Source organism: Bos indicus x Bos taurus, chromosome 29 (assembly GCF_003369695.1).
Source record: "Bos indicus x Bos taurus breed Angus x Brahman F1 hybrid chromosome 29, Bos_hybrid_MaternalHap_v2.0, whole genome shotgun sequence".
Lineage (NCBI taxonomy): Eukaryota > Metazoa > Chordata > Mammalia > Artiodactyla > Bovidae > Bos > Bos indicus x Bos taurus.
This window is the reverse complement of record NC_040104.1, coordinates 1,746,722-1,774,611: the sequence shown is the minus strand read 5'-3', so window position 1 is coordinate 1,774,611 and position 27,890 is coordinate 1,746,722. Positions and strand designations below refer to the sequence as shown.

Sequence of the window (27,890 nt, the reverse complement as noted above, 5' to 3'; positions counted from 1 at the left end):
CCCCTCCCTGGGGCCGCATCAACACCCCCCAGGGCCTCCAGAAGGCCCCGCCCCTTGGGGAAGGCAAGGGTTGTGCAGGCAGGTGGCGGGCCGGACACTGGACCCGGAAGAGGAGGGGGCGGGGGGCTGGGCTGATCAGTGATCTGTCCGTGGGCTCACACGGGCGGCCCTGTGCGTGCAGGTCGGGGCAGGGGTGCCCCGCAGGAGCTGAGGTATGTGGGTACCTGGAGCGGCCTGGCAGGGGGCAGCTGGGGCTGGGAAGTGGGCTGGTCATCGCCAGGCTGCCCTCAAGGCCCTGCCAGCTGGTGAGACCCTGGGGACCACCTGGACGCTCCCCCTCCCCCTCAGGTGCCAACAGACTCTGTAGAGAGAGGGCAAGGAGGCCTTTGGGGTCCTGGGGTGTGTGGGGCCGTCCCAGAATGCCCTGGTGCAGGATGCCCTGGGTGACGCGGGCTGGGGGGCTCGGGGGGAGGCTGCACGGGGGCAAGGCCATGGGTCACGGTGCCCTGCAGGGGCCTGCCTCCCTGCCGCCTCCTGAGACCCGCTCCAGCCCTGAGACCAGGGACCACCGCCCGAGTCTCTTCCACCAGCCCCTGAGCCTGGGTGATGTGGTTTTGAGCAGGAGGGCTGGAGGCCCTCTGCACCCCTGGTGTGGACAAGGTCACAGAGGGAGGGAAAAGCGGCTGCCATGGCCACCTGGGCCCCTGGGGCCAGGACAAGGTCAGACTGGGTCTCCTACCCCTTGACCGCTGAACCCCAGATGCCCCTGCTTCCCGGAGCCTGCACGCCCCCCATGGCAGCCCGGCCCATGGACCTTGGCTCTGCCACCCACCCAGGCCCTGGCTCCGCCCCTTCTGGGAACTGGAGGCCCGTCCTGGGCTGCCCTTGGGACCTGGGCTTCACTGGCCCGCGGGGCTGACGGTGGCTGCCCGCCGTGTCCAGCCCTGCGTGTCACCCTGGTGTGGCTGAGGGGGTCCAAGGGCCGAGTGCGGCCCCCCGCACGCGCCCGGTTCGCTCCCTCATGTGTGTGTTCCGCGTTGCACTGTCCACACGCGGCAGGGTGGGGCTGCTGCTCCTGTGCTCCTAGTGGGGACCCCGAGGCTGGGGTCGGGCCCCCGGTGTCCACCCACTAAGGACGTTTGCTGGTGTGGCTGCCTCCAGGCTGGACCCCAGATTGTGTCTGCGCCTGGCACAAGTGAGCTGGCACCTACACCCGGCCGTGTTTGCCTTCTGCGGGTGGCAGCAAATATTTACTGTCCTTGCTATTCTCCGGTGGACGCAAGGATGCCGGGGTGGGCCCCTGCCCTTGAGGGTCCCAGTGCCTACTGGGGGCCAGGCTGGGAACAGGGAGAAAGACCAGGCACCAGTGGCTTGAGGTCCTCCAGAAGGCCCCATGCAGAGCCCAGGCTGAGCCCCTAGCAGAGTCTGTGTCCAGCTAGACTGGGAGTCCTCACCTTGGAGCCCCCTTGACCCTGGGAGGGTGGGCCCTTGTCCACGCCAGGCGGGCTGTCAGAGCGGTAATTTGCAGGTAGAACCAGCAGAGGGCACCAAAGGCTCACTTTTGCTGAGCTTCCTTTGCACTGGGCGGTCCCAGCGGTGCCCCCTCTGCAGGAGCCTGTTGCCCCCACCACCTACATTACCGAGGGCAGGCATGCAGGGGCTGTGCGGGATGCCAGCAGGCTGGCTCCCGGGGGCTCTGGAGGCCGCAAGGCTTAGGAAGGAGAGAGGGTGCCCAAAGCCTCACCCCACCTAGTCAAGCCACCCTTCTAGAGCCCAGGCTCCCTGGGGGAGCAGCTGGACAAGATGCCGGGCCCCCAACATTCTGGACCATGTCACCAGGATAGTCTGACCCTCTGGCTGCAGAATCAGACCTGGGCCGGGAGGCCGTGGGGGTGAACTCCCCCTCTGCCCTCTTCATGGCTGAACAAACCCAGCCTCTGCTGAGGGTCTCCCGGGCCTGGGGGAATTGAGGCTGGTGGCAACGGGGTGGTTGTCACCGTCAAAGCACCCCTTGTTCTGCTCATAGTCACCTCGGCCCCTGGAGCCAGAGGCTCACGCGAGATGGGGGCTTTGAGGACAGGAACCGGGGCCCAGGAGGCCGCGGGCGGGGGTCCAGTTGGGTCAGGGTTCTTTCTCGTGTCCAGGTCCATCTGCTGCCCAGTGCTGGGAGCAGAGAGAGGCCAGTTCCAGAGAGGATGTTGGGGGCAGGGGATGGCCAGGGGTCCGGGAGCTGTGGAGGGAGCCAACAAGGAGCGGGGGGTGGGCACCCCAGGGGTCCGGGAGCTGTGGAGGGAGCCAACAAGCAGTGGTGGGTGGGCACCCGCCCGCCCCTCCCTTGGCGCTGGTTTCTGGCTTCGGAGCAGGGCGGCGAGGCAGAGGCTCCTCCCCACTGCCCCCTCCCCAGCCAAGCGTCGGCCCCCACCCCTCAGGTCCTCAGCTCACCTCCCCCCGGGCGGTCCCCTGGCCCCTCCCCACAGAGGCTCAAATGTCCCACTCTCTGCCATCTGCTGCTGTCCAGGATCTGACCCAGGCAGCCCACGGAGGGGCCCCCGATGCGGCCCCCAGAACCTGGGCCGGGATTCTCACCACACAGTACCCACCCTCCAAGGCGCAAGGCTGAGATATGGGATCCTGGGGCCACCTCTGGGCCCTCAGGGTGGGGTGGAGGTGGGTGCAGCCTCCCAGGCCCCCCTCACCCAGAGATGCTCAGACCCTGGGTCGTCCGCTCCTGGTGGAGCCCCGCTCTGTGCTTTGCCAGAGGTGAAGATGGGCCTCCAGGCCCCCAGCCTGGGGGTCCAGAGTGCACGAGCCCCGGGCGGGCCCACCCTCCACAACCCACGTGGCCAAGGCTGCTGAGCCATCGGAACCTCGCGGCGGTGGGAGGGGCGTGTTCCGCCTGCCTCACTCTGACCCCCTTCCCGGCCCATCTGTGTTTTTAGAAAACAGAGCTGGCACCCCCAGGCGGCCCTGCAGCCCAGGGCTGTTCACACCGCGTCTCAAAGCACACGGCTTTCTTCAAAGTCCGGCCTCACTTCAGAGCTTGACCCCGTTCCAGCCCGGCCTCCCCCGGAGCACCCTGCCTGCCCCCCACACCCAAGGCCCACTTGCCCGGGACCTTGGAAGTCCCCTTCCCTCTCTGGGCCTCAGGTTCTGAGCTGGGGTCAGGCTCGAGAGGAGGCTCAGTGGGCAGCCAGAATAGGGCAGGGAGGAGGGGAACGTGGGGGGCCCAGCTGAACCCGAGGCCCTGAATCCATGGCCCAGGCCTCCCTGGCCTCCCCACCCTCTGTGGTCCTCCGTGGTCTCCCAGGGCTTCTCCGGTTCCCCACAGCCCTCCATGGTCTCCTCAGCCTTCTCTGGTCCCCACAGCCCTCCATGGTCTCCTCAGCCTTCTCTGGTCCCCACAGTCCTCCATGGTCTCCTCAGCCTTCTCTGGTCCCCACAGTCCTCCATGGTCTCCTCAGCCTTCTCTGGTCCCCACAGTCCTCCATGGTCTCCTCAGCCTTCTCTGGTCCCCACAGCCCTCCATGGTCTCCTCAGCCTTCTCTGGTCCTCTGTAGTCCTCCGTGGTCTCCTCAGCCTTCTCTGGTCCCCACAGTCCTCCATGGTCTCCTCAGCCTTCTCTGGTCCCCACAGTCCTCCATGGTCTCCTCAGCCTTCTCTGGTTCCCTACAGCCCTCTGTGGTCTCCTCAGCCTTCTCTGGTCCCCACAGTCCTCCATGGTCTCCTCAGCCTTCTCTGGTCCCCACAGTCCTCCATGGTCTCCTCAGCCTTCTCTGGTCCCCACAGTCCTCCATGGTCTCCTCAGCCTTCTCTGGTCCCCACAGTCCTCCATGGTCTCCTCAGCCTTCTCTGGTCCCCACAGCCCTCCATGGTCTCCTCAGCCTTCTCTGGTCCTCTGTAGTCCTCCGTGGTCTCCTCAGCCTTCTCTGGTCCCCACAGTCCTCCATGGTCTCCTCAGCCTTCTCTGGTCCCCACAGTCCTCCATGGTCTCCTCAGCCTTCTCTGGTTCCCTACAGCCCTCTGTGGTCTCCTCAGCCTTCTCTGGTCCCCACAGTCCTCCATGGTCTCCTCAGCCTTCTCTGGTCCCCACAGTCCTCCATGGTCTCCTCAGCCTTCTCCGGTTCCCTACAGCCCTCTGTGGTCTCCTCAGCCTTCTCTGGTCCCCACAGTCCTCCATGGTCTCCTCAGCCTTCTCTGGTCCCCACAGTCCTCCATGGTCTCCTCAGCCTTCTCTGGTCCCCACAGTCCTCCATGGTCTCCTCAGCCTTCTCTGGTCCCCACAGTCCTCCATGGTCTCCTCAGCCTTCTCTGGTCCCCTCAGCCCTCCATGGTCTCCTCAGCCTTCTCTGGTCCCCACAGCCCTCCATGGTCTCCTCAGCCTTCGCTGGTCCTCTGTAGTCCTCCGTGGTCTCCCTGGCCTTTTTCATCCTCTGTAGCACCGCCTGACGTCTCGCAGCTCAGCCTGCCCAAGGAAGGCTTCCAGTGTCAGGGAGAGGGAGAGGGTGGAAGGTGGGCTTCCTCCTTGAGGCCTAGATGATGGGTCTGTTTTTGGCTGCCTGCTGCGGGTGCTTCCTGGACCCACGTTCTGCTTTGGGGACAGAGAAGCAGAGAGGCCAGGCTCCAGGCGGTGGAAGAGCCAGTAGACTGACAGAAGGGAGGAAAGTCTACAGGCCGCCCTCCAGCTGCTCAGATCAGCGGAGGCAGAACAGGCAGGCTGGGAGGCTTCCTGAAGGAGGTGTCCCGTGTCCCCAGGCAGGTGCCTTGGCCTTAAGATGGAGTCCACACTCAGCTCTCACTGCCGCGGGTGCAGACCAAACCTAGGGATCGCCGTGGGCAAATACAGCTGGTCCCGCCCTCCCTGGAGCCAACTGGGAGCTGTGTTCATGCAGAGATACCATCCTCCAGGTCTGGGCACAAAGATGGCCAGGTAGAGGCCTGGAGGACACAGTGGGCCAAGTCCTGCGGGTGCCCCAGCTCCCCAGAAGCCCTCACTGTGCTGGGGCCAGCAGGAGGGTCCACTCCAGGCCAGCGCAGGGCTGAAGGGTGAGAGCTGGTCGGCAAGGCAGGCTGGGCTTAAGTCCTTGCTCTGACTGTGTGGTTTTGGCAAAGTTACTCATCATTTCTGTGCCTTGGTTTCCTCATCCATCAAAAGGGAACCCACAGAGATTCTCCCTGCTGTGGTGGCTGAGGGCCCAGCAGGGAGACATGTGTGAGTGAGGGGCCCCCAGGCCTGCTGCCGTGGTGCCATCAGGTCCTCTGAATCGCGTCCTCGGCTCCTGCGCAGTGGGACAGGCCGTGGCCTCAGACGTCCTCCTCAGCCCCAGCACGTGCTGTGTTGCTGCCTGAGGGCCGGGCGCGTGTGCAAGGCAGGCCCAGGGCGGGCGGCCTGCGCAGGGCGCGTCCTGCGGCTCCAGACTCTGCATCTCCAGCAGGTTTCTCCCCCTCTCTGGGCCTCAGGGCTCCGCAGGCCCGCTGCTCCTCTAGGCAGCAGAGGCAAGAGGCAGCTGACGCACTTTCCACAGCAAAGGAGCAGGCCCCAGGGCTCCCAGGGTGCCCCGTGGGTGCGGCTGCCAGGCGGACCAGCCCCCCAAAGGAAGAGGCCCAGGGCTTGGGGGCCTGCGGGGCCCACATGTCTTGAAATGAGGTGGAGGGCTGGTTGGGGGAAGGAGCGTGCATCCCAGGGGGCCTGGGGGCTCCTGTGTGCCTGGGGGCCAGGGCCAGACTCCCTCCCCCCAAACTCCAGAGCCCTCTCAGGTGGCAGGTTTTACCTGCAGGGGATGGAGGGGATGACAGGTGTCCCAGGACCAGCCTGGCAGTGACTCAGCTACCAACATCCAGGAAAGAATGCTCGTGTGGTCAGGGGAGTCAGGGGAAACGTACCTTTGCATTGAGACAGTGTAATGATGAGCAATGACAAACAGGTATCCGTAGGTGGACTGGGCTGGGCGCCGACCTATGGGCATCCAGGCACCAGCACGTCAGCCTGTGAGGTCAGAGGGACACGGAGGCCTGGGGGTGACAGGCTCGCCCCTGCAGCCTCCGGGTCCCCTCCCGCCCCGTCCTCCCCGGGTCCTCGCACTGTTTTGCCCAGGGCGGCCTCACCCTGGCCTCTCCGGCCGTCTGCATGGAGGTGGCTGGGTCACCTGGTTCCTGACGGTGCGGGGCTCTTGGGACACCTAGTGATGTCAGGATGGGGGCTCTGTTATCCACTGCTCCTGGGTTTGGTGAAGTGGCTCCTCCGTTATCCTCCCGGCAATATAGATTCTAGAAAAGCCAGGTGCTGTCTAATAAGGCTGTGGTTGCATTTCTCGATGTGGCCGCGAGGTGTCAGGCTTGGGTCAGGTTTGGAAAGCCGTTCAGGGACCGGGAGTCAGGCGCCAGTCAGCCCCCCACTTCCGCCCCCCGCTGGTTTCGGGGACCCTGCCTGAGGACGGGGCGGGGGGTGGGCTGGGTATCAGATATCTATCTGATATCTATCTATCAGACAGTAATCTATCTGATTGTATTCAGGTGTAAACATAATGCCGTTTTCTCTAATTCCCAGAACACAGTGGATGTTTCAGGGAGGCGTCCTGGGCTCAGCCGCTTGGGTCACCCACCTTGCCACACGTTTGGGGTGGGGAACCCCCAGGACCTCCCTCCACCATCGATTCTGTAAAGCCAGGGCAGGGGCCTGATGAAAGCCTCAGATCCGAGTGAAAAGGTGCAGAGCCCACCTGAACCCCAACAGTGCAGGGGGCCTCTGTCTTGTGGGAAGAATGTTACTGGTTTGCCCCCCAGCCCCCTTCCCAGGGTGCCCCAAGTCACCCCTCAAGACCTTGCGAGCGTGCGCTGTAATTCTAAAAGTGGCCACCAGGTGTCAGCATGAGGCCACTTAAGCAGCCAAATGGAGGCAGCTTGCCCCTGGGGATTTCTGAGCCTCTCTCTCAAGTCTCTCCTGCATAACCAGGATCTGACCAGGACCCTAGGCCGGGGTAACCCCCTCCCAGGCCTAAGAGGCAGTGGGGCAGCGAAGTTTATGTCGTGAGGTGTCCCCTGCACCCCAAATTTGCCTCTTCCGCCCCACTTCACTGCCTCCCCGAAGGCCTTGTGGTCCCACCATGGATGGTAATTAGAAGGTCAAGCTCAAGGTCACAACCCTCACAGCCCCTTTGCCTCCAGTCTTGCCTCAGTGGCACCCCGTGGGGCCTCCCCACCCTGAGCCCCTTTCTCTGCTCCCCTTCCTTTACTTGAACACTCTGGGGTTCAAGGTTCTGATGGAGTAAAATCGCCCTGCGTGGGTATGATCCCCTCTGGGGTTGTGCCAGCAACAGGCACCTGGAGTAGGGGCAGGGCCCAGATTCAATGCCTTGGTTTAGGGGTGGGGACCCCGCATTTCCAGGAGTTTGATCTGTGGGTTTGAGACGCTTCTCCCCTTTCAGCCCCTTAGCTGCCCACCTTCTTGATTCCTTTTTTTTTTTTTTTCTTTATTGAATTTGTTACAATATTGCTTTTGTTTAATGCTTTTGGTCTTTTGGCCTTGAGGCATGTGGGATCTTAGTTCCCCTGACCAGGGGCTGAACCCACAAGCCCTTCCCTGGGAGGTGACGCCTTAGCCACTGGACCACCTGGGAAGCCCCCCAGCTTCTCAGTTCGAGGATACGCCGTTTGGTGGGCCTCTCATGCAGCCTCATCATCTGGCATGGAGTCAGCCTTTTCCCCTCGCTGGCCCCACCTTAGGCGCGGGAAGCCCCAGCTAAGGCTTCCCACATGGATCTGCAAGGAGGTCCCTTGTGACATCTGGGCATCTTGCAGCAGACACCAGGAGGTGGGGGTGTGGGGTACTTCACACACTGACTCCCCTCTGTGTGCGATGGGCCTGACTCAGGACCTCTAGCACCCTTGCGTTCCTCTCCTGCCCAAGAGCCCAGGGAGATGCCCACCTGCCTTCCTCCCAGAGGATGGTACGGCTCTGGGACTTCTGCATCTTGTTTAGGACACTCCCACCAGATCTGAGCCCACCCCCCCACCAAGTCTGACTCTCTTCCCCACTGAAAGCCCTGTCCTCATCAGATGACCTATCGCTCCAGCTAAGAAGGAAGTTCAGATGAGGGCTTGAAAGATGAAGGGAGAGGAGAGCATTGAACGCCAGCACAGGCTGGCAGGCAGGGCTCTGGGGCACAGGGAGAGTGGGGACCGTGACCTGCAGGGAGCCACACACATCCTTGCCTCCGAGTGCACCTTGGCTCCGCCTCCTGCTCTACGGGAAGGCTCAGGGAGGAGGTTTAAGTTCCCAGTGCGACTTGGTCCAAGCTGCCTGGGCCTTCACTCAGGTGTTGAAACTTCTGGGTCCCAGACTCAGTTGGAGTTCTGGCCAAGCTCAGAAGGCCGCGGACCCCAGTCATCCCTCCCAGGGGTGCCTGTGAGCAGGCTGTGCTGCCGGCTGCCTGCTACCTGCCACTTGCTGCAGCATCCTCAGTGCCTCGCGCCACACCTATGGGGTCGGGGGTGCTGTCAGATGCCACCAGGGGAGAGAAGCCCCAGGTGAGCCCCTGTCTCTGGAAGAAGACAGACCTGGCCGCACTGTGCTGGTGCTGCACTGGGAGCGCCCGAGGGAAGATTTTTCTGACTGTCCTCGAACCCGGATTTTTCCCAAGATGCCCCGCCCCCATTTTACCCGAGCCACACGCACTGGCATGCCCGGATGTGTCCAGTGATTGCCAAGTGTCAATCAATTGAGGCCCCGCCCACCCTCAACCCCCCTCCGCAGAGCCCCACCTCCCAACTGGCAGCCAGTACTTCTGGCTAATGCCCATGCCCACTAACGCCTTTCTGCCAGGCTAAGGGTGGGCCTAGTCTCCACCCTCTGATGCGCCATACCCTCACGTGGGAAGGTGCCAGAGCCAGCTGTTCCAGCAGGCCCAGCACCACCAAGTTGGCGCAATTCTATCTAAATTTGGAGGGGCTTGGGGAACGGCGTGGGGTGGGGATGCGGTGGGGGCACACTATCGGTCCGCTGGCATTTGGGCAGGTGCTCCGAGGTGGAGAGGCTCTTCTAGGGGCCCTTACAATGCACGCTCTAAAAATGCCCTTCACGTCTCTGCAGCCTCAGCCTCATCCCCTCCTTTGCCTCCCAGTCAAGCCTGCTGGGGGGTCTGAGCACCACAGCCAGAGCACCCCCGCCTTGGCAGCGACTGCTACTATTGGCCCAGCCAGCGGATCATCCACCTGGCAGTCGAGAGCCTGGGGCACCAGCGACGTCCAGGTCCTCTTTACCCACCGCCCAGGGGAGCTTCAGAGACAACACAGCAAATAGAGCACAGGTGCCCGGGCGTCCCTCCCTCACACGTCCCCCTCTGGGTGGTAAGAAAGCTGCCTTTGGAGTGCTCAGCGGGGAGGGGGCTGGGGGCAGTTACAGGAAGGGGAGGGCCTGTGCTGCCAGAGGACTCAAGGGAGCTTCCACTTTGGAGCAGACAGGACAGGTCGGGAGGGAGCCCTTCAGGGGAGCTGCCCAGAGCCACAGGGGCTTTTGCTTGGAAAATACACTTTCCTTCACTGAGCCGGCAAAATGGGAGGGGTGGGCTGGAGCGTAGGGCCGCTGTCTTCAGCGTGAGGGCACAGCTGCTGTTGGAGAAGTAAAAGAGTTTTCCCGTGTGAGAAGTTCCCTCTGGCTGCACCCCGCCTTACCAGGTCCCAACCAGAGACAAGCAGGACACTGCAGGGCCGCTGAGGCCCAGGGTTTGGGAAGTTATTTTTTTCATACCACGTAAAAAGTAAAGCTTCCCTCTGTCCTCACTCCCTACACCACCCCTTCCCCAGAGAATCCCACCATGTAATTGGAAAGGATGCTGAGAATGACGATGAAGGGGTGCTGCGGCTTGGGGCCCCACAGCGGGATCTGAAGAGGAACGCTCCTCTCCTCCCGACCGACCGTGTGCCGGTTGCCCTGGGCCCCTCCCGGCCTCCCCTGCCCTGGGTCGTTCTTGTTTGGTGCATGGAGTGTGCCTCCCCTCCACCCAGACTCCCGTGTGGCATGTGTGGGGAAGGGTTCCCTTCCCCAGAGGAGCACAGTCTCCCCCACCCTCAGCTGCCTCCGCATGGCAGAGCTGTGTGTGCCTGGCTCCCTCCTTGCTTCCGTTCAGGTGGGGATGTGCTGGGGCAGAGGAGGCAGGCTGTCTGTGTGCAGCCACTAGCCCCCGAGCTCAGGCAGAAGTCCACTGCAGGGAGGGGCCGCCTGTCCCATGGACGGATCTCCAGCTGCCCCGTGGGCACCTCTGCAAGCCTGGCCGTGGGGAAGCCCAGCTCTGGCGAACTGTGGACACTTCTCCCCGTCCCTTCTTCAGAAAAGGCAGAGCTGGGCAGCCGGAGGGACAGGCAGGGGAGCCGTCACCCAAACCCTGACAAGGTGACCCGAGGGCCTCTCCACCTGACAGCCAATGGAGGGGCAGGGGCCAGGGCCCTGGCTGGATGTGTGCACGTGTGTGGATTTGTTTTAAAAGACACCATCTTAAGAACACCCCTCTCCTCTCCCCCAGGGGACGAAGAGTCACTGTTGACCTTGAGGACGAGGAGGTGGCCTTCAGCTCCCAGCCCCAGGGCCCCACACCCAGGCCAGGTCAGCCCTTTGCCCAGGCTGCCCCCCGGCCAGAACCCGCAGCAGGCCAGAAACCCCAGCCCGGAGGTCAGCTGCTGTGACCTGTGGCCCTTGATCCCCACCTGCTCAGAATTGAGGCCCGTGGCCCCAGCCCGCAGAGGTGAGTACTCCAGACGCTCCCAGGCAGGACTGCATGCCCAGTCAGTGCCACAGACTCTGGACAGGGGCCTGCTGTCCTCAGGTCTCAGAGCCCCGCCTCGGGAAGCTCCTGTTGCCATCACCCTTTCCCAAGGAGTGGAGCCTCCAGGGGTCTGGGGTCGTATCAGGGTGACACAGCAGGTGGTCGGCTCCTGGGGGCTCTGGCTGCAGGCAGGGTAGGCCTCCTGCCACCGGGGCAGCGTGGTCCTCGGAGGGGTGCTCCTGGTAGGACAGAGGGAGGGGGAGTGGGCAGCCCAGGGGAGAGTCAGGGGTGACGGGCGAGCACAGAACTAGAGCAAGGAGCTGCAGGCAGAGATCTCCAGCAAGCTGGGGGGAAGCCTGGGGGGCCCCGGGAAAGCTGGGCTCAGCTGGGCATGCCAGACCCGGCCCTCCCTGCCCTGGGCCGCTGCTGTGGGGCCTCACACGGGTGGTTTGACCTCTCTTGTGTCCCCATCTGTCAAAGTAGGGGGACAGTCGCAGGGCGGTTGGTTACTGTGCGGTAGAGTGAGGTAACGACAGAGGCCGTCGGCTGGGGCTTCCTATGTGTGCCTTGGGGAATTGAGGGGGACCCTTGAAAGGTTGGGGGGCAGCCAGAGCCTCCTCTGACACTGCTGGATGGAGCCAGGGTGGGGGCAACAGGCTGAGCCACCCCAGAGCAGGGCTCGCTCCAGGGTCTCTGGAAGTGGAGGAGAGGGGGCTGTGTTCCCAGTCCTGACCCCAAAGCCACAGAGGTCACTCTTCAAGGCCTGCCGTGGGGGACCCAGCAGGTGCCCCCTTTCAGGCCGATTTGCGCCGGAGAGAAAAAGAGAGAGAAACCGAGAATGTTTTTCAAAGGTGCATTTAGTTCAGACGCTACATGAAATGGTACGACAGCGGCCACTGGGTCCTTGCAGCTTGGGGGCCGGGTGCCCCACACTCCTACTCACAGCCGACGTTGGTCTCTTGGTCAGGGGCTGGCGGTGCCTGGGGCCTTGGCCGTCGGGTCCTGGCCTTCTGTCCAGCTGGGGCCTGGGTCCCCGGGCTTCCAGCCTTGCTGCTGGGAGCAGGCGCATCCCTCCCGCATCAGTGCAGGGTCCTCACCCCGGCGGTGCCCGGCGCCCTGTAGGGGCTGAGGGAGGGGGCGCTCAGGGGACTCCTGGAGAATGAGCCGGGTTTGTAAAATGCTGGGCTTGGTCCCAGGGAGGTGGGGAGCGGCCAGCTTGGAGCCAGAGCCGGGGAAGGAAGCGGGGAAAGGGAAGGCAGGCTGCAGGGCGAGCGGGAGCAGGGAGCCGCTGCAGAGCCGGAGCCTGGAGCCAGGTCGGGGTTCGGGGCTGGGCTTCCTGGGGTGAGTCCAAGTCTTCGGGGGTGACTGTCCTCTTGGAATATGGCTGGCACATCGTGGGGTGGGGTGTGTGTACCAGGGCTGCTGCAGAGTTGGAGGGAGGGGCAGGTGATGGTGCCTGGGGCCGAAGTTTTCACCAGCCAAGCCCTGTGCTGGGGGAGACCCCAGCCCCACAACATACCAGGGCTGTGCCCTTCTTACTGTGGTGGGGGATTAGAAGTTTCGGCAGCCTGGGCAGCTGGTCCAGGCTGGGGGTGGCCAGTGCCCTTTCTGAGCCCCACAGTAACCCTGATCTACCCCCCCCCCACCCCCGACAACCCTACCCCTTTAGCCTCACTTGTGACTAAATAAGGCGAGGGCTCAGCCTGCAGGCCTGCACTGGGAGGAAGTGCCTCTGTGCCCCCTCCTGGCCCATGGCCCGGCCCAGCACCCCAGGGTGGCCTCAGCCTTCCTACCTCCAAGATCCAGGCACGTATCTCCAAGCACCGGGCCGCAGCTTCTCCAGGGCTGGCGCCTGTTCAGGACTGAAGGCAGGGAAGGGTCCCCAAAGGGCCCCCTTCCCAGCATGAAGATGCCCAGAAAGCCTGACTGACACATGGCTCACCCCGGCCCCCGCCGCCCCCAGCCTGGGAAGCAGGCCTGCAGGAGAGGTGGGGAGCCCGGAGCAGGGCAAGGGAAGTGGAGACCCTCACCCAGGACTTGAAATCCGCTCTGGGGTCCCAGGGAGCTGAGGTCTGCAGACAGACACTTTAAAAACACTCCTCATCCCCAAATGTACAAGCTGCCACAGACAGGGGAGCCACCCTGCCAGGCTTCCCTGGGAGGCCCCCTCCTCGCCCTCCCTTCTAAAGGCACAGGCCTGACCGCGAGGGCCTGGGGACTGCAGAAGGCTGGTGGGGAGGGAGCGGGGCAGTGATGGGTGGGGGGAGACAGGCCAGATGTTCTTGGAATGGACACGGGGTGATTGATGTGGACTGGAATTTGAAGGGGGAACATTCCCCACGTGCCTTGGGCTCCGGGTGGAAAGTGGGCTGCTTTTTTCATGGTGTGTGTGGGGGGGTCCTCCCCATCTTGCCAAGCTCCTCTGAAAGGGCTGCCTCAGCCCTGCCCAGTCCCCACACCTGTCCAAGGGCATTAACCCCTGCCTCCCCAGAGGGTCAGATTTTGAGGCGCCTCCTTTCTAGGTGGGGCCCCTTTGTGGGGTGACCGTGGGGGCAGGTGATGGCTGGTGTGCTGGCCCTGAGACCCCATCACCCTGCTGCCCCCAGCAGCACCCCGTCGCTGGCAACGCAGGGGGTGGCCGCCCCCCACCCGCAACATTGCCTAATTCCAAAGGGGTGATCCGGCTCCCACCAGTGTGGTGGGGCTGGGTAGGGTTCAGTGCTCCTCCTGTTTGTCTTAAGGAACTAGACTTTCACAGCCGGGAGACGGAGGCTTGCCCTGAACATTCTCTTAGAGAAAACGAAAGGAGACCCCTGACCCCCGCCACCATCAGTCCTGTCTCCCCCCGCCCCCCATTCGCCTTCTCTTCACCAGTGCTTCAACTCTCCCGCGTTATCAAAACAAAATTGGGTTCGCCTTCGTCGAGGGGCCCGAGAAGGCCCGGACGGCGCTCCCGGAGCGCCGGGGGCGAGCGGGGACGGCCGCCGGGGGTGATCCGGGGCCCCCCAAACCGAGCCGGGGACGAGCCTGCCCGCGGCGGTCGCCGGGCCGCGGCTTCGCCTAGGCTCGCAGAGCGGAGCGCGTGGGGCGCGGCGGCGGCGGGGAGCCCGCGGGCCTTCTCGGAGGCAGCCGAGCAGGGAGCCCAGAGCCCCCCGGCACGCCAGGGAGCAGCGCCCCGTCGCTCCCTCGCCGCCCCGGGGTGCCTCGCTTCCACCCGACGCGCTGCAGCACGGAAGCGCTGTCAGGGGCCAGGAGGCAAAATCGGGAGAAGCGACGTGCCAGCCTCGCCGGGGCGGCGGGCGTCCCAGGGAGCCCCGCGTGCTGCCCTGGAGCCGCCGCCGCCGCCGCCGCCGCGGCGTGCAACCCGCGCCCCGATCCCCGGGGAGGGCGCCGCCGCTCCGCGCGAGTCCCCTGGGCGCCGGATCCGCAGCGGCGCGGTGCTTCCCTGGCCGGAGCTCAGCCTCCCAAACGAAGCTCTCCATCCCCAGGGTCCCAGCCCACCGAGCGACATCCCCCGCTCCTCCTGATGGCAGACGTTATTTTATTTTATTTTTTCTGTGGTTTTTCAAATTTAAGGTTTCCTCCCTGATCTCCCCCAATACATTCAGCATTCCTCCAAGTCACAGGGTTTTTGGGGGTTTTTTTTGACATTAATTTCTGGGGACCTGAAAACACATAAGCCCCTACTGGCTTTTCCAGGTTTACACTAAGGCCTGGGTCCCCAAACTTACTGGGTGTCTTCTCCCACCCAGGCTCTTAACAGTTTTTCTGTACCCCCCCAGCACCCCCCCCCGACCCCAGGTTCTACAGAGTTACACAGTGCCAAACCCTATTCAGAAAAATTTAAACATTAACTCCCGGTCCTGGGCTCAGGCTGACTCCCCAGGATGAACCCGGTGTTTTTTTGGCATTAAGGCATCTTTCCCAAAGAAGAGGACTCTTTTCCTGTGTCCCTGTAATTTTGGTCGACAGGGGCTCCCAAGCTTACTGCCCCTGTCCCGGCTCCCCCTTGCCAAAGCCCTGTTCCTCCGCTTCATTAGAGTTTAGGACATAATCTGCTGAGTTCTACAAATTTATTGGCCCCAACCTGGGCTCTCTAAATTTTAGGTAAAGAATCCCAGGTCCCCCCACCCCTGCCCCCCCTCGCAACAGACTGAGCAATTTCCCCAGGACCCTCAGAGTTGGAAGGTTGCTGCCTACGCCTCACCAAAATTTACGCATTAAACCCAAAGCACAGAGACCCTCTTTCTGAATCATAAACAGTGTGTGCTCTGATTTCCTGAGTTCCACAAAATTGAGAAGATGGTTTCTGGTCCCCAAAACTCACCAAGCAATTTTTTTGGTGGGTCATAAAGACATGGGGCATTCATTTCTGGGGCTCTCCAAGCTTCCTGCCACTAATCAGGTTCCTTGAAATTTAGATGCTGTTACCCAGGCCCCCCAAACACACACAGCACTTATCCGAGCTGTGCTCAGCTGTGACCATGGGTCAGGCCGGTCCCCCCAAATCACATATCTCTCAGGTCCCCCGGGTCAAACCAAGCACAAAACAAACCCTTGCACAGAGCCTATATCTTGTTTTACCAAGCTCTTTTGAGTGACCCAGTAACCAAATATTCTGAATATTTTCTCCGCCTCATAACATTCTGAATATTAAAAAATTCCCTGGGCCCCACGAGCTTACTGACAAGAATCCGGGTTTCCTAAAATTCAGAACTGATCCCAAATTCCAGGCAAACCTACACTGGACCTTTTCCCGGTGCCCTCTGTTTGGACACACTGGGCTCTCAATATTAGGCATCGCCCTCTCTAAGCTCCCCAAACACATTCAATGTCACAGAAAGGCACTGATTTCTCAGGTCCAGAGCATTTCTCCAGGCACTCACTGAGTCACCTCAAATTCAGTCAACATTTCTTGGGTTTCAGACACTGCCAATCTTCTGTAGACCACCAGGCCCCACCACCTAGGAATTCGTAATCCTTTCCCCCTAAAACTTTGATATTGATCCTCTGTTATCCTGGGTACTTTGAAAGACTTCTTTGGATCCCCAGATTCAAAAATTATTTTCTGGGGCCTCCGGATTGCGATGCTGCCTGCTAGCCCTCCAAAATAAACTGAGACTTTTTTTCCCTTTTCCACAAAACAACTGAACTTTTTCGAACATTGATTTATGGGTCCCCTGATTTTATGATCCTTACCCTGAGTCCTCCTAAATTTAGGCAATTTTCCACAGGCCTCCCAAAATGAAATTGCCCAGATACCGAAAAATACCCCCAGGTCCTGGAAATCTCAGGTATCATAGGCCTGCGTCCTAAAAGATTATTACACAGGTTGAGGTTCCCTGAAATTTAGATATCAGTCTCTACTGAACAATTTCCATGGGTCCCCCATACTTGGGCCAATGCTTCCTAGGGGGGTCCCCAAATGCAGACAGTGCCCAGCAAAATATTTTTTTTCCTGTTCACCAAAAATAAACTAATCGAAACCAATTTAAAAATTAAAATATTAAAAAGCCATTGATTTTCTGCCTTCTCCAAATGTATTGATCACACCCCAGGTTGCCCCAAATTTAGATCGTGTTTCTTGAGTCTCTCAAGGACATTGAGAATTTTTCCAGAAACCACAATTATGGAAGTTACTTTCCTCGGGCGCTGCAAGCACCCACTAACCTGAATTTCTAAATCTTGGAAATGATTCTCCATTCCTCTCCACCGCACCTGGATCCCCAAGACCCACCCACTGTTTTTCTTTCCCGAATTTTAGACCCTTTGCCCTTTTGGAACCTCCCAAGTTCCACACCGAGAATTTTGCTCCGGTCATGGTCATCCGCAGGCCTAGTGCCCTACAAATGGGGCTGTCCCACAAGCCTGCTGACCTACATGCCCGGGTCCTCACAGGGTAGACTCGGCTCCCCTGTCCCCCGGCTGCACGGAGCAGCCTCCCCGGCCCCCAGACTCGGGTTCTTTTTCTGCAGTCTCGAATTTAGTCATTAATCACAGCTTCTCACCCCGACGCACCCTCCCTTGGGTCCCCACTTCAGGACCTTCGTTCTCTTCCTTGCAAACCAGGCGGCTCCGCACTGCGTTCCCGGCAATTGGGCATTGCTCCCGGCCCCAGTGCGGTCTCTGCAGCTTCCGCAGCCCCGCGCCCCGCGGGCACCGGTTCTGGGCCTCTCCGCGTCTGCTACGAAGTACCCGGAGCTCCTCGGATGCGGGAAATTTCTCTCGTCCTCCTCACACACATTCGGTCGGGCAGCTTGTCCGCCAGGACGTAGGCAGGGCTTCTCCCGCGTCCAGGAGAACGACTGGGCATTGCCCCCAGTTTCCCCCAAATTTGGGCATTGTCCCCGGGTCTTCCAACGGACTGGGCGTTGCCCCCGGACACTGGGGACTGCCCCGGGGTCTCGCTCACCTTCAGTGCGCCTACCGCCCGCCGCAGATCGCTCGCTCGCTGCCTCGACTCCTCCGCGCCCGCGGACGCAGCCTTCGGCCTCCAGCCTCGCGGTGAGCTCCCCGCCGCTTCGCGTCCCGGCCTGGCTCCCAAACCCACCCGCCGCCGTCCCGCCGTCCCGAGCGGCTGCTGGGGACACCGGCACGGGGCGCGGGAGCCGTGCGGCGGGCCAGCCCCTCGGCCGCCCCACGCGCTGGGTCGGGCCCCGGAGACCCGTGCCGCTTTCCTTTGCTCTGTGCAAAGATCACAACGGGGGTTAAGCGCCTCGGCGACCTCCAAGCGGGGCCGGCAGGGCGCAGGGCAGGAGGGACGCGGAGGAGAGGCGCACCCCCGCTCAGGCGGCGCGGCGCCTCCAGCCGCCCGGGCGCCTCCAGCCGCCCGGCGGAGGACTCGGGTAGGCGCGCGCCGAGCGCGGGAGACGTGATTGATGGCGGAGCGAGGGGGCGAGCCGGCCTCGGGCTTCCGCCGCCGGCGGCCCCTTCCCCTTGGAGAGGCGCGCGTGGTCGGGGCTCCTGGGGCGGGCGGGGCGCGGGACTCGTGCGTGGTTTTGACTTGGTAAAAAAAAAAAAAAAAATCACACCGACTTCTTACATCGTCCAAACCCTCTAGGAGATGGTTTCCCCAGACCCTCAAATGACCGTGGTGGCCCCCGGGGCTGAACCCGAATCTACGCAAGTCCAACGCATAGAGGACGGGGGAACCATTATCCGGATATTTTGGGTGGGCCCCAAAGGCGAGCTGCTTAGACGCACCCCGGTGAGCTCGGTCCTGCAGGTAGGATTTGAACGACGTTTCCCGCCCTGCTCGTCTCGCCCCTGGCACACAGGCGCAGCCCGGGCCGGCCCCATGCCTGGCCCCCAGCCGGGCCAGGTCCTCTCCACGTACCGCACCTGGCGTCCGCCGAGGCTACTCCCCGGTTCCCGTGCGGCACCGGGGGGCGCTCGGGCTCCGGCTGCAGCTCGAGGTGCTGCGCCTGCTCAGGCAGGTGGAGGCTGCGCGCCTCGCCCGCGCCCAGAGACTCCCCGCTTCCCCAGCAGGTCCCGGCGGGACTCGGGGACCCGCCACCTGTGCCCGCACACACAGGGCACCCCCGCCGCCTAGCCCCTCGCTGGGGCGCGGGGATCCGGCCGTCGCTAGGGCATGTGACACCTCCCACCCTGGTCGTCCCGGGTCCCCCGTGTACTGTGTAGGGGCTCTGGCACCCCGGAACTGCAGACAGGGCCCCCAAACACTTTGGAATAGTAATTCTAGACTTCTTTCGAACTCTGAGGATCCCTGCCCCCACTCCAATCTCGTCCCCGCGCACCCCACAGCCCCCCCTCACCGCTGCCCCCCGGGACCCCAAGCCTGGCCCCCCCTTGGCTCGAGTTGCAGAGGCGGTTCGGGGGCGGGGCGAGGACCCCTCGAGCGCCCATTGGCGCGGGCACTCGGCCAGCGGGGCCCGAGCGGGCGCCGAGCCGCGGGTGGCTCGACTATAAGAGCCGGGCGTTGGCGCCCAGAGTTCGCCTGCTCTCCGGCGGAGCTGCGTGAGGCCAGGCAGGCCCCCGGCCCCCCCCTTCCGGCCGCCCTCGCCTCCTGGCCCTCGCCCGCCAGCGCCTCCACCCGGCTGGCGGCCCCGCGTCGACGCCGTCCGCTACGCTGCTGACCCCCATCTCGGGCGCCGTCGGCGGGGCAGCGCTCCGCCGGCCTGCGGATTCCCCGCCGCCTCCTCTTCGTCTACCTCAACGCCCGTCCCGCTTCGCCCGAGGAGGCGGTTCCCCCCGCAGGCAGTCCGGCTCGCAGGCCGCCGGCGTTGTCATCCCCCGCGCTCCCCCCCGGCCCTCCCCGGCGCGCAGCCCGGCCGCTCCCCCTCCTCGCTGCGTCCCGAGCGGCCCCGGCGCCGCCACCGCCACCCCCCCGAGGCCCGGGCTCGCGACGGCCGAGGGCTCCGTCGGCCCAAGCCGAGCTGGGCGCCCGCGGCCCGGGTGACGCCTCCACTCCGCCCCCCTCAGCACCTTCCCCGGCCCCCGACGTTGCGCCCTTTCCTTGGCTTCTCTGCGCTCCCCGGCCCCTCTCCGGCCTCTGGTCCCGGCCCCCTGTCTTCTTCCGCAGCCTTCCCTTCGCTCCCTCCCGTCCCCCCCAGCTCCTTGCCTCCAACTCCCTCCCCTTCCACGCCCGCCCTCTCGCCTTCGCCGTCCCAAAGTGGATTAATTATACGCTTTCTGTTTCTCTCTCCGCTGCTCTCTCCCGCTGTGAGCCTGCCCGCCTCTCGCTGTCCTCTCTCCCTCTCGCCCTCTCTTCGACCCCCCCTTTTTACGTTCACTCTGTCTCTCTCACTATCTCTTCCCCTCTCTGTCCTTGATACAACAGCTGACCTCATTTCCCGATACCCTTTCCCCCCCTAAAAGTACAACATCTGGCCCGCCCCGGCCCGCAGACAGCCCGTCCTCCCTAAAGAATCAGACAGAAATTTCCCCCCCCCCAAAAAAAAAGCCATCCCCCCGTTCTGCCCCGTCGCACATTCGGCCCCCGCGACTCGGCCAGAGCGGCGCTGGCAGAGGAGTGCCCGGCAGGAGGGCCTTCGCCCGCTGTTCGGTTTGCAATACGCAGCAGGAAGGTGGGCGGCCCTGGTGCCGGCTTCCAGGTAAGCTGCGTGCGGGCCGGGCCCGGCGGGGCGGCGGGGCCCGGGCAGACGGGGCTGGGGGGCTGGCGGTCCCGTCCCCTGGGGCGAACCCCGCGCTCTCCCTTGCGCCGTGGAGAAAGGGGCGAGGGGTGGGGGGCGGGGGAGGGACTTGGGGAGCGCCGGGGGAGGTGTGAGCTCTGTGCACGCCGACTTCCTGGTCGCCTTGCGGGTGCAGGGGGCTGTTACTGAAAGTTTGTGATTTGTGCCGTGCGGGGGCAAGGGCGGGCGTGGGCGGGGGGTGGGGCGGCGGCCGTGTAATGAGAAGGGGCGCAAATCTCAGAAACCCACCCTGGTATGTTGACTCGTTGCCAACAAGACCGAGAGAGGAAAACTGGGTGGGCGGGGCCAGGATGGAGCGAGGGGGGCCGAGTTGGCAAGAGAGTCCTGCCAGACGCCACATTCCCTCCGCGCCCCCCCCCACCGCCTCCCTCTCCCGGTCCCCGACATTTCCAACCAGGAATCTGGGTGGAGGGGGGCTGGTCCAGAGCTCAGAGGGGCCCGGAATGGACCGTCCAGAGAGGGTAACTGCCCCTGCCCCCGTGGGCAGATGGAAGTTTCCATACAAGGAGGTGGAAAGCAGCCCCCTCCGGAACCGCCCCCCCCCCATTTCCTTGTGCCGAGATGGGCTGGGGGTGCAGGAGGAGCCCCCCTCCCCCGCCCTGGTACTTTGCTAAGAGACGGTGGGGCTAGCGGTTGGGGGTGCAGGAGAGGAGGGACTGGCTGGGAGGACGGAGGGGGCGGGAGCGAAGGGGGCGGGGGGAGTGGTCAGCTGGGATCGGGGTGGGGGCAGGGTGGAGCCGGGGCTGGGAGGAGCCGGCCCAGACATAAAAGCTGAGGCACTGACCAGCCTGCAAACTGGACATTAGCTTCTCCTCGGAGGCAGCCTTCCAGACTCCTCCTCCTCCTCCTCCTCCTCATCCTCCTCCAGCCCCAGCGAGCCTCCTGTCCAGCTGCAGGTAACGCGGCTCTGGAGCCAGGACCCCGCTGCGCTGCGGCTCCCGCCCGCCGCAGCCCCCTTGGCTCCTGCCCGCCGCCCCTCACTCAGCCCCCCACCCCTCCTCTCTGCCTCTGCCCCCCACCCCTCCTCTGCCCACTGGCTCACCTGGCCTGCGTGGCTGCCTGACTCCTGTCCAGTCTCGGCTCTCCGCTGGTGTCCTGGACTGGACCCCACACCAAGTGGCTGGGCTTGCAGAAAGATGGAGTTGCCGCTCGGACAGCAGGAATTCCTAGCTGGCCAAATTTGTTTTCAGAATTTGGAGGGGGCAGCCGTGGGCAGCGGGGAAGCAGGCCGGGGTTTCGTCCAGCGAGGGGCGGTGGGCGAGGGGGCCGTTTAGATCTTCCATGGAGCTGGCCCCTGCTTGTCAGGAGCTTAAGCGCGACTGAGTTTCCTCCTCAGTCCTCTGATTTCCTACACGATTTATTGCATCAAAATTCCAACATGCAACAACCTTGCTCCAGGCTGGGAAGTCGTGTGCGGCTCAGTGCCCCTGTGTTCACTGGGTGCAGTGTCTGGGACGGACACATGTGGGCAGTCCACCCGGGACCTTGCTTGAGTAGCCTTAGGGTGCCACCGGCTCAGGGGCACCGGGCCGTGACTGTCCTCCCAGAAGGGGCTTGGAGCTGCGCCTGCCGAGGACAGGCGGGGACTGCCTGCCTGGGGGGCTTCCACCTTTTGGAGAGGCGGAAGTGACTGCTGTGTCTAAAGGAAAGCCAAGATCCTTCCCGTTTACAGTGCCTATTTACCCCAGTCTGCAGCCTCGCAGCCTTGTGAGGGGGTGTGTCCTGAGGTGTATCTTTTCCCTCAGATCGGCCCTGAGGGAACCTGGTGTCTGGTCCCCCGGCGGGGGGACAGGGAGGGGGGCTGACCTGCTCTCTTCAGCTCTCCGATTGGGGTTTGGCATCCCAAGAGGGGAGTGGCTCTGGTGTTCCTGGAAGGACTTTGAGGCCCCTGGCCATTGGGAGTGCGATGCGAGGCCTGGAAAGGAGGCTTTTGGTTTTCGTGTGTGTTTTGGGGACCCCAGGGAAGACTGGGGTCCAGGGACTAAGTGATGCCAGAGAACGAGGCTCCGGGGAGCCTGGCTGGCACTCTGTGCCAACCACCAGACCACTGACCTTTGCTCACCCACAGGCTGAGAGGTTGGGAAAGGCCGTCTGGGAGGGAGAGGCATGGGGCCGGGACGCCCCGCCATTGTGTTGGAGGGAGGCTGGTCCTCCTGGCGCCCTTGCCCGGCTGGACCTCTGGGATGCACATGTTCTGGCTGGGGTGGGCCCTCTGCCATCTTGGCTGGTGCAGGGAGGCCCAAGAAGTGGTCACTGCCTTGTGCTGGCCCCACCCCCATGACTTCATAGGATGGAGGCCAGGTCCAGTGTCCAGCACTGGCCCCTGCCACTGGGTGTGGCCAAGCCTCGGCAATAATACGAGGGGGACGGTGATCCCCACATGAAGTTACTGACCAGCGCTCGGGGCCCATCAGAGAGGCTCCGCCCCCGGCCCTTCCCTCCTCGTGGGGTGATTCTGCATCCCACCAGCCTCAACAGAGAAAGCTCTTGTTCCTGTAATTAAAGCAATTAAGATTAAGGAGAAAGCCAGGCTTTAAATCTGCAACTGGACTTGGACTTAGAAGGTGGCTGGGCTTAGGGTCCCAAAGGGAGCGGCTGGCGTGTCCTGGCTGAGCCACGCGGGGACCTGCCGGAGGGCGGGCCGGCCCTGGGCGGGGTGGTGGGCTCACACCTCTCTCTCCCGCAGACATCAATGGGGATCACAGCAGGAAAGTCGGTGCTGGTGCTTCTTGCCTTCTTGGCCTTCGCCTCGTGCTGCTATGCTGCTTACCGCCCCAGCGAGACTCTGTGCGGCGGGGAGCTGGTGGACACCCTCCAGTTTGTCTGTGGGGACCGCGGCTTCTACTTCAGTGAGTAGCTCCCTGGAGTCAGGGGAGGGGTGCACACAGCAGGTTCTTCATAGATGCTGGGGTCCTTCTCACGGTCCTCAGTCGCCTCTGCAGGCCCTGCGGCCTCCCTGGCTCAGGAGGCTGGGCCCAGGCTTCCAGCCACATGACTCGCAGTCAAGGGAGAATGGACAGGTGTGTCCACAAGGGGCCAGGCCTGAAGCCGCAAGCGTGGGTGGGGTGTGGAGTGGGCTGAAGGCCCACCACGGTTGGGGGGAGCAGACAGCCCTTCCCCTCCTGCTTCTCCCTGACCTGCCCACGGGCAGAGCTGTGGGCACCGGCTTCCTGCACCTTTCATCCACGTCTTGGCAATGGGCACGTATCTGTGGACTGTTAGATTTGAGATGGAATCAAACGGGTTGAATGCCATTAAGAATAAAAGTCACTGGGGGTGTGAGTGTGCGTGCTGGGGGACACCTGGCTCCATCCACGAGGGGGGCCCGCTGCCCTGATGGGAGGCAGAGGGCTCAGGGCTTGGGTGGAACCCACACTTGAGGGCGGCTCATGGTGCAGGGGACACTGCTGGGGCAGCCGGGCGAGGGCCGTGAGGCTCGAACCCAGCCCACCACCCCCACGAGGCATCTTCCTCCACAGCTTTTACTTACCCACCCTCTAAAATGGGCCGGAAACGCCCGTCTTGGCATGCCAGCGCTTCGCTCTGAAAAGCACACCCGCTTCTCCGCGCTTCTGAAGCCCCTGCCTGCCCTGGCTTCTCCCGTGGCCTCGCTCTCTGCCACCCTTGGGGGCAGGAAGTGGCACCGCAGTGCCTCGTGCTGGCCGGCCCTGGCACCAGGCTTGCCTCCCTGACGGGCGGGCTGGGCTGAGCCCCCAGCCCTTTTGACCCTGCAGCCGGACCCCTTACTGGGGGCTCCCTTCCCGCCCCCCCCCTCCACGGACGGCGGAAGGAAGGCGGGGACTTCACGTGGCCGAGTCTGGAGCCTGCGGTGGGGGGAGGGGAGGGCGGGAAGAAAGGAGGGCGTGGTCTGTGCAGCTCCTCACTCCTCTCCTCCCGTCTTCTCCTTCTTCCTCCCATTCCTGCCGGTCTCAGCGGTGGCGTCTCTAGGGCCACGGGCGCCTGGGCTCCTGGTTGGTGCAGGGGGGCACCTGGATCCCAGCCGGCCTTCGGGCCGGGACCCCGGGGTCCTGGGAGGCGGGGCCGGGGCCCACCTGACATTCGAGGAGGAGGCGCAGGGCGCCAGGGGCTGGCTCTGGTCACTCACGCTCACTGTCCCTTCTGTCCTTTCTGGGCCCACCTCTCGCTTCCTTCCTCCACTCCAGGCTGCGGCTGGCTGTCCTTGCAGGGCCACCAGGTGTCCCGTCCCGAGGGTGGGGGCGGGGGCTGCCCGGAGGACCCCCGCCTCTGCCAGGTGCGGGCACTGACCTGTCCTGCCCTTCCTCCCTGGGGGACCGCCAGGCCGACCATCCAGCCGCATAAACCGACGCAGCCGTGGCATCGTGGAAGAGTGTTGCTTCCGAAGCTGCGACCTGGCCCTGCTGGAGACTTACTGTGCCACCCCCGCCAAGTCCGAGAGGGATGTGTCTGCCTCTACGACCGTGCTTCCGGTAAGATGGCCCCCCAGCTCCGGCCCAGCCCCTGCGAGAGGAACCCTCCCCTCTCTGCCCCTGCGCCCCGCAAGGCTGTCACCCCAGAGCCAGGGGACCAGGGCACAGCCAGCTGCTTAGCTGAGAGGGCAGCCAGGGAGTTCTTTACACCTGCCCTCTCCCCACTGGGGCACTGGCCAGCAGCGCGGGTGGGCGCTGGCCTATCACACCTGCCATCGCACCCTGGGCACCTGGGGCAGCTTAGGTGTTGCCCCCGTGTCCCCCGGACCCTGGGCAGCCCCTGACTGGCTCTTCCTCTCCCAGGACGACGTCACCGCATACCCCGTGGGCAAGTTCTTCCAATATGACATCTGGAAGCAGTCCACCCAGCGCCTGCGCAGGGGCCTGCCCGCCTTCCTGCGAGCACGCCGGGGTCGCACGCTCGCCAAGGAGCTGGAGGCGCTCAGAGAGGCCAAGAGTCACCGTCCGCTGATCGCCCTGCCCACCCAGGACCCTGCCACCCACGGGGGCGCCTCTTCCAAGGCATCCAGCGATTAGAAGTGAGCCAAAGTGTCGTAATTCTGCCAAGTGGCACCATCTACCTCGCGCCGACCTCCTGACCGGGACCGCCCCACTAGGTCTCTCTCTGAAATCCCTGTACCGTCCTGTCTGCGGGCTCCCCTGCCCCGGCCTCTGTGCCCCAACCTCCCCACGTCAGGCGAATCCCCCTCGGCCCCCTCCATCTGGCTGAGGGGATCAGAACAACATCTCTAAAAATGTACAAAACCAATTGGCTTTAAATATCCCCCCAAATTATCACCCCCCAAATTACCCCCAAATTACACAACCAAAATTGCAATCATGAACCCCTCAATCAGCCCCCTTGAAACGAATTGGCTTTTTAGCAACACCAGAAAAGCAAACTAGCTTTCCAAAAACTTCTTAAAAAAAAAAAAAATCAATTGGCTGAAAAAAATACTAAAAATAAATTGGCTTAAAAACAATTGGCAAAATAAAAGAATTCGGCCCCCCCCCCCCTTCCTTCTCGTTCCTTTTGGATCTGGACTTAAATTGGCTTTGATCTAATCATCTAAGAGAAAGGAAGGGGCCAAATTTGCAGGTAGGCTTGTCCCTGCTGGCCAGCCATCTCCCCCCGACCGTCGCCAGGCCCTCCTCGGGCACTGGCAGTGTGACACCAAAGACCCAAACCTGCTCCTCCTCCAAGTTTCCATCACTGGGACCACAGAGCAGTGAGGGGACGCTGTGAGACCAGAGGAGGGGAGCACGGAGCAGAAACCCCGGATCGCGCAGATAAAGTTGAATTGGCAAAACACCCCCACACTCCAAATCTGACATCACAATCCTACCTTGGAAAGCACATGCAACCCTGCACACACACACACACACACACACACACACATCCATGCACGCACACACACACACGCATCCATGCACGCACACACCCACATGCATGCATGCACACACACACACACAGCCTCACATGCATCCATGCACACACACACACACACACACATCCATGCACGCATGCACGCACACACACACACACACACACACACACACACACACACACTCTCTAGGGACACCCGTGCCCAGCCTTGTGCAGCTGAGACCGAATTCCATCCCAAATTATTCTCTGAGCTGCCCCGCGATGCGGTTTTCCTGTTCCGTGCTCCCCTCTGGTCCCCTGGGATGCACCATTGTGGGAAGGTGTGTCTCGGGCTCAGGCAGGTGGTTCCATCTTTCCGAGAAGAGGGTGATCCCCACCTCTTCTCGGCACCTGTTCTGACCCCACAGCCCACAGAATGTAAGTCCTGGGTGCCCCTAGACCCCAGAGGCATCCACGCACCGACCATCGTGCAGAGTGAGGAACGGTTTGGCCAGGCGGGAGATGGCTGCAGCCAAGCGAGACGAGCCCAACCACGTAGCCTGACCCCCTGGGTGTGCTTCTGCAAGATCTGGGGAGCCCTCTCCCCCGAGCACACCTAGGGATCATCTTTGCCAGCCTCCTGGGGAAGCCTCTCAGAAATGAGGGCCCCCCCGGAGGCTGGCAAAGGTGACGGGGAGTGTGGGAAGTTTGGAGGATGGCGGGGTGGGTGGGGGGCAGTGGGGGCTGGGTGGGGGGACATTCCGAGGCAGGAAGTGGTCCAGCAAGATTTCGGAGAGAAACGTTCGGGGGGAAGGAACAGCGAGACACTTGCAGAATTACAGACGGAAATCAGAGCCCAAATTGACGCCAATTGATCTATCTCCCCTCTTTAATTACTCCTGGGGCATCTTTCCTTTTTTTTTTTTTATCCCTCCTTAGCTTTTTACGCGCTCTTTTATCAATTTGCTCCCTACCCCACGTAACAGGGGGGCAGTGACCAAGGACGAGGAACACACAGAGTCACCACCGTCACCCGCGGCTCCGCCGCCATCCTGCCCTCCGCCATTTATCGCCCTGTTTTTAATTTTTTTTTTATCTGTCCCTGTCGCTTGGGTTGAGTGGAGAGTGGAGCCTCTGTGGGGGTGTCGGCCACTGTGCCCCCCAGAGAAGTCAGGGGAATGGAGACGGCCGCTGCCTGGCCTGGCCCCCGGGGGACAGTGGCTGGTCCCCGGGGGGTCCTGAGGGGCGGAGGAGGGGGCGGGGAGGCGTCTCTCCAGGTGTCAAGAAGGTGCTCGGTGGCCACCAAGGTGGGGCCCCTGGCCGGCCTGGCCGGCCAGGGGGGAAGGGGCTACAGATGTGTGAGCGAAGGGCTCCAACGGGCGGGAGCAGGTGGCCGCCTTCTGCGCACTTGGGGAGGCTCCCCCCGTACCCCTCGGGAACAGCTTGCCCGCCTCCTCAGCGCCCTGTCTTGCCCCCAGGAAGCTCAGAGCTCCGCAGGGCTTCCTGGCGTCCAGGCGGGGTGAGGTCGGGTGGTAGGAGAGGCCGGGAGAACCGGGCCCTGCAGAGCAGAAGAGCTGCGTAGTTTTCTGACCGCTGGGTCGCTTGGGCCCCGAGGCCCTCGGGTCTGGTGACGCGACGCAGCCACCACTTTCGGCACCTCGGGCTGTGGCAGGGACCCGGGCGGCTGGGGGCTTACCTCACCCCCGCCTCTGCCCCCAGCGCAGTCCCCCTGCACGGCAGCCCGACTAGTGAGCTAGAGGCCCGACACCTCGGGTCCCCGGTGACGGGGCTGACACGACCCAGGGGGCGGTTGTACCAGTCCACCCCAGACACAGCGGGCAGCTCTCCGTGGGTCAGCTCCATCCGACCCGGGGCCCCTTCCGACCTCCGCGCCCAGCTCGTGGCCCTCCATCTTGTCTCTTCCCCGAGTCCCCCCAGCTGTCTTCAGCGGGACCCCCTCTCGGGTCTCTGAGTCATCACGCGAGGACCCCCACGCGCAGAACACCAAGTCATCGTGTCCGCGCCCCGTCCACCGCGCGGCTGTGTTCTCCTCCTCTTGCCCGTAACGTGCTGTTTCTGGCAGAATCCACAGCCTGGGTTTTGTCTTTAACCTTTATCGCTCGCAATCCCAATAAAGCATTTAAAATTA

General features: G+C 63.1%; 1 protein-coding gene across 10 annotated transcripts; it reads left to right on the top strand.

Annotated features, from left to right (window-relative positions):
• The first annotated feature begins 118 nt into the window (after positions 1-118).
• Positions 119-27,890, top strand: IGF2 (insulin like growth factor 2). 10 transcript variants are annotated; one of them, XM_027532441.1, is made up of 6 exons: positions 119-212; positions 9,086-9,302; positions 10,515-10,733; positions 22,614-22,776; positions 24,227-24,375; positions 24,679-27,890. In XM_027532441.1, exons 4-6 carry the CDS (start codon positions 22,620-22,622, stop codon positions 24,910-24,912), a joined length of 540 nt encoding a protein of 179 aa, XP_027388242.1. In that variant the 5' UTR covers positions 119-212; positions 9,086-9,302; positions 10,515-10,733; positions 22,614-22,619; the 3' UTR covers positions 24,913-27,890. The 10 variants fall into 10 exon arrangements, with proteins under 10 accessions (XP_027388242.1, XP_027388243.1, XP_027388244.1 ...); XM_027532442.1 differs by having other exon boundaries at positions 9,086-9,342; XM_027532438.1 differs by lacking the exon at positions 9,086-9,302 and adding an exon at positions 17,815-17,979 and having other exon boundaries at positions 151-212.

Excerpts from the sequence above, each read along its gene's own strand:
- IGF2 (XM_027532438.1), top strand. The coding sequence starts at position 17,818 with ATGGTTTCCCCAGACCCTCAAATGACCGTGGTGGCCCCCGGGGCTGAA. Across the intron at positions 22,777-24,226 it reads GGACCGCGGCTTCTACTTCA|GCCGACCATCCAGCCGCATA; the intron begins GTGAGTAGCTCC and ends GGGGACCGCCAG. Across the intron at positions 24,376-24,678 it reads CCTCTACGACCGTGCTTCCG|GACGACGTCACCGCATACCC; the intron begins GTAAGATGGCCC and ends TTCCTCTCCCAG.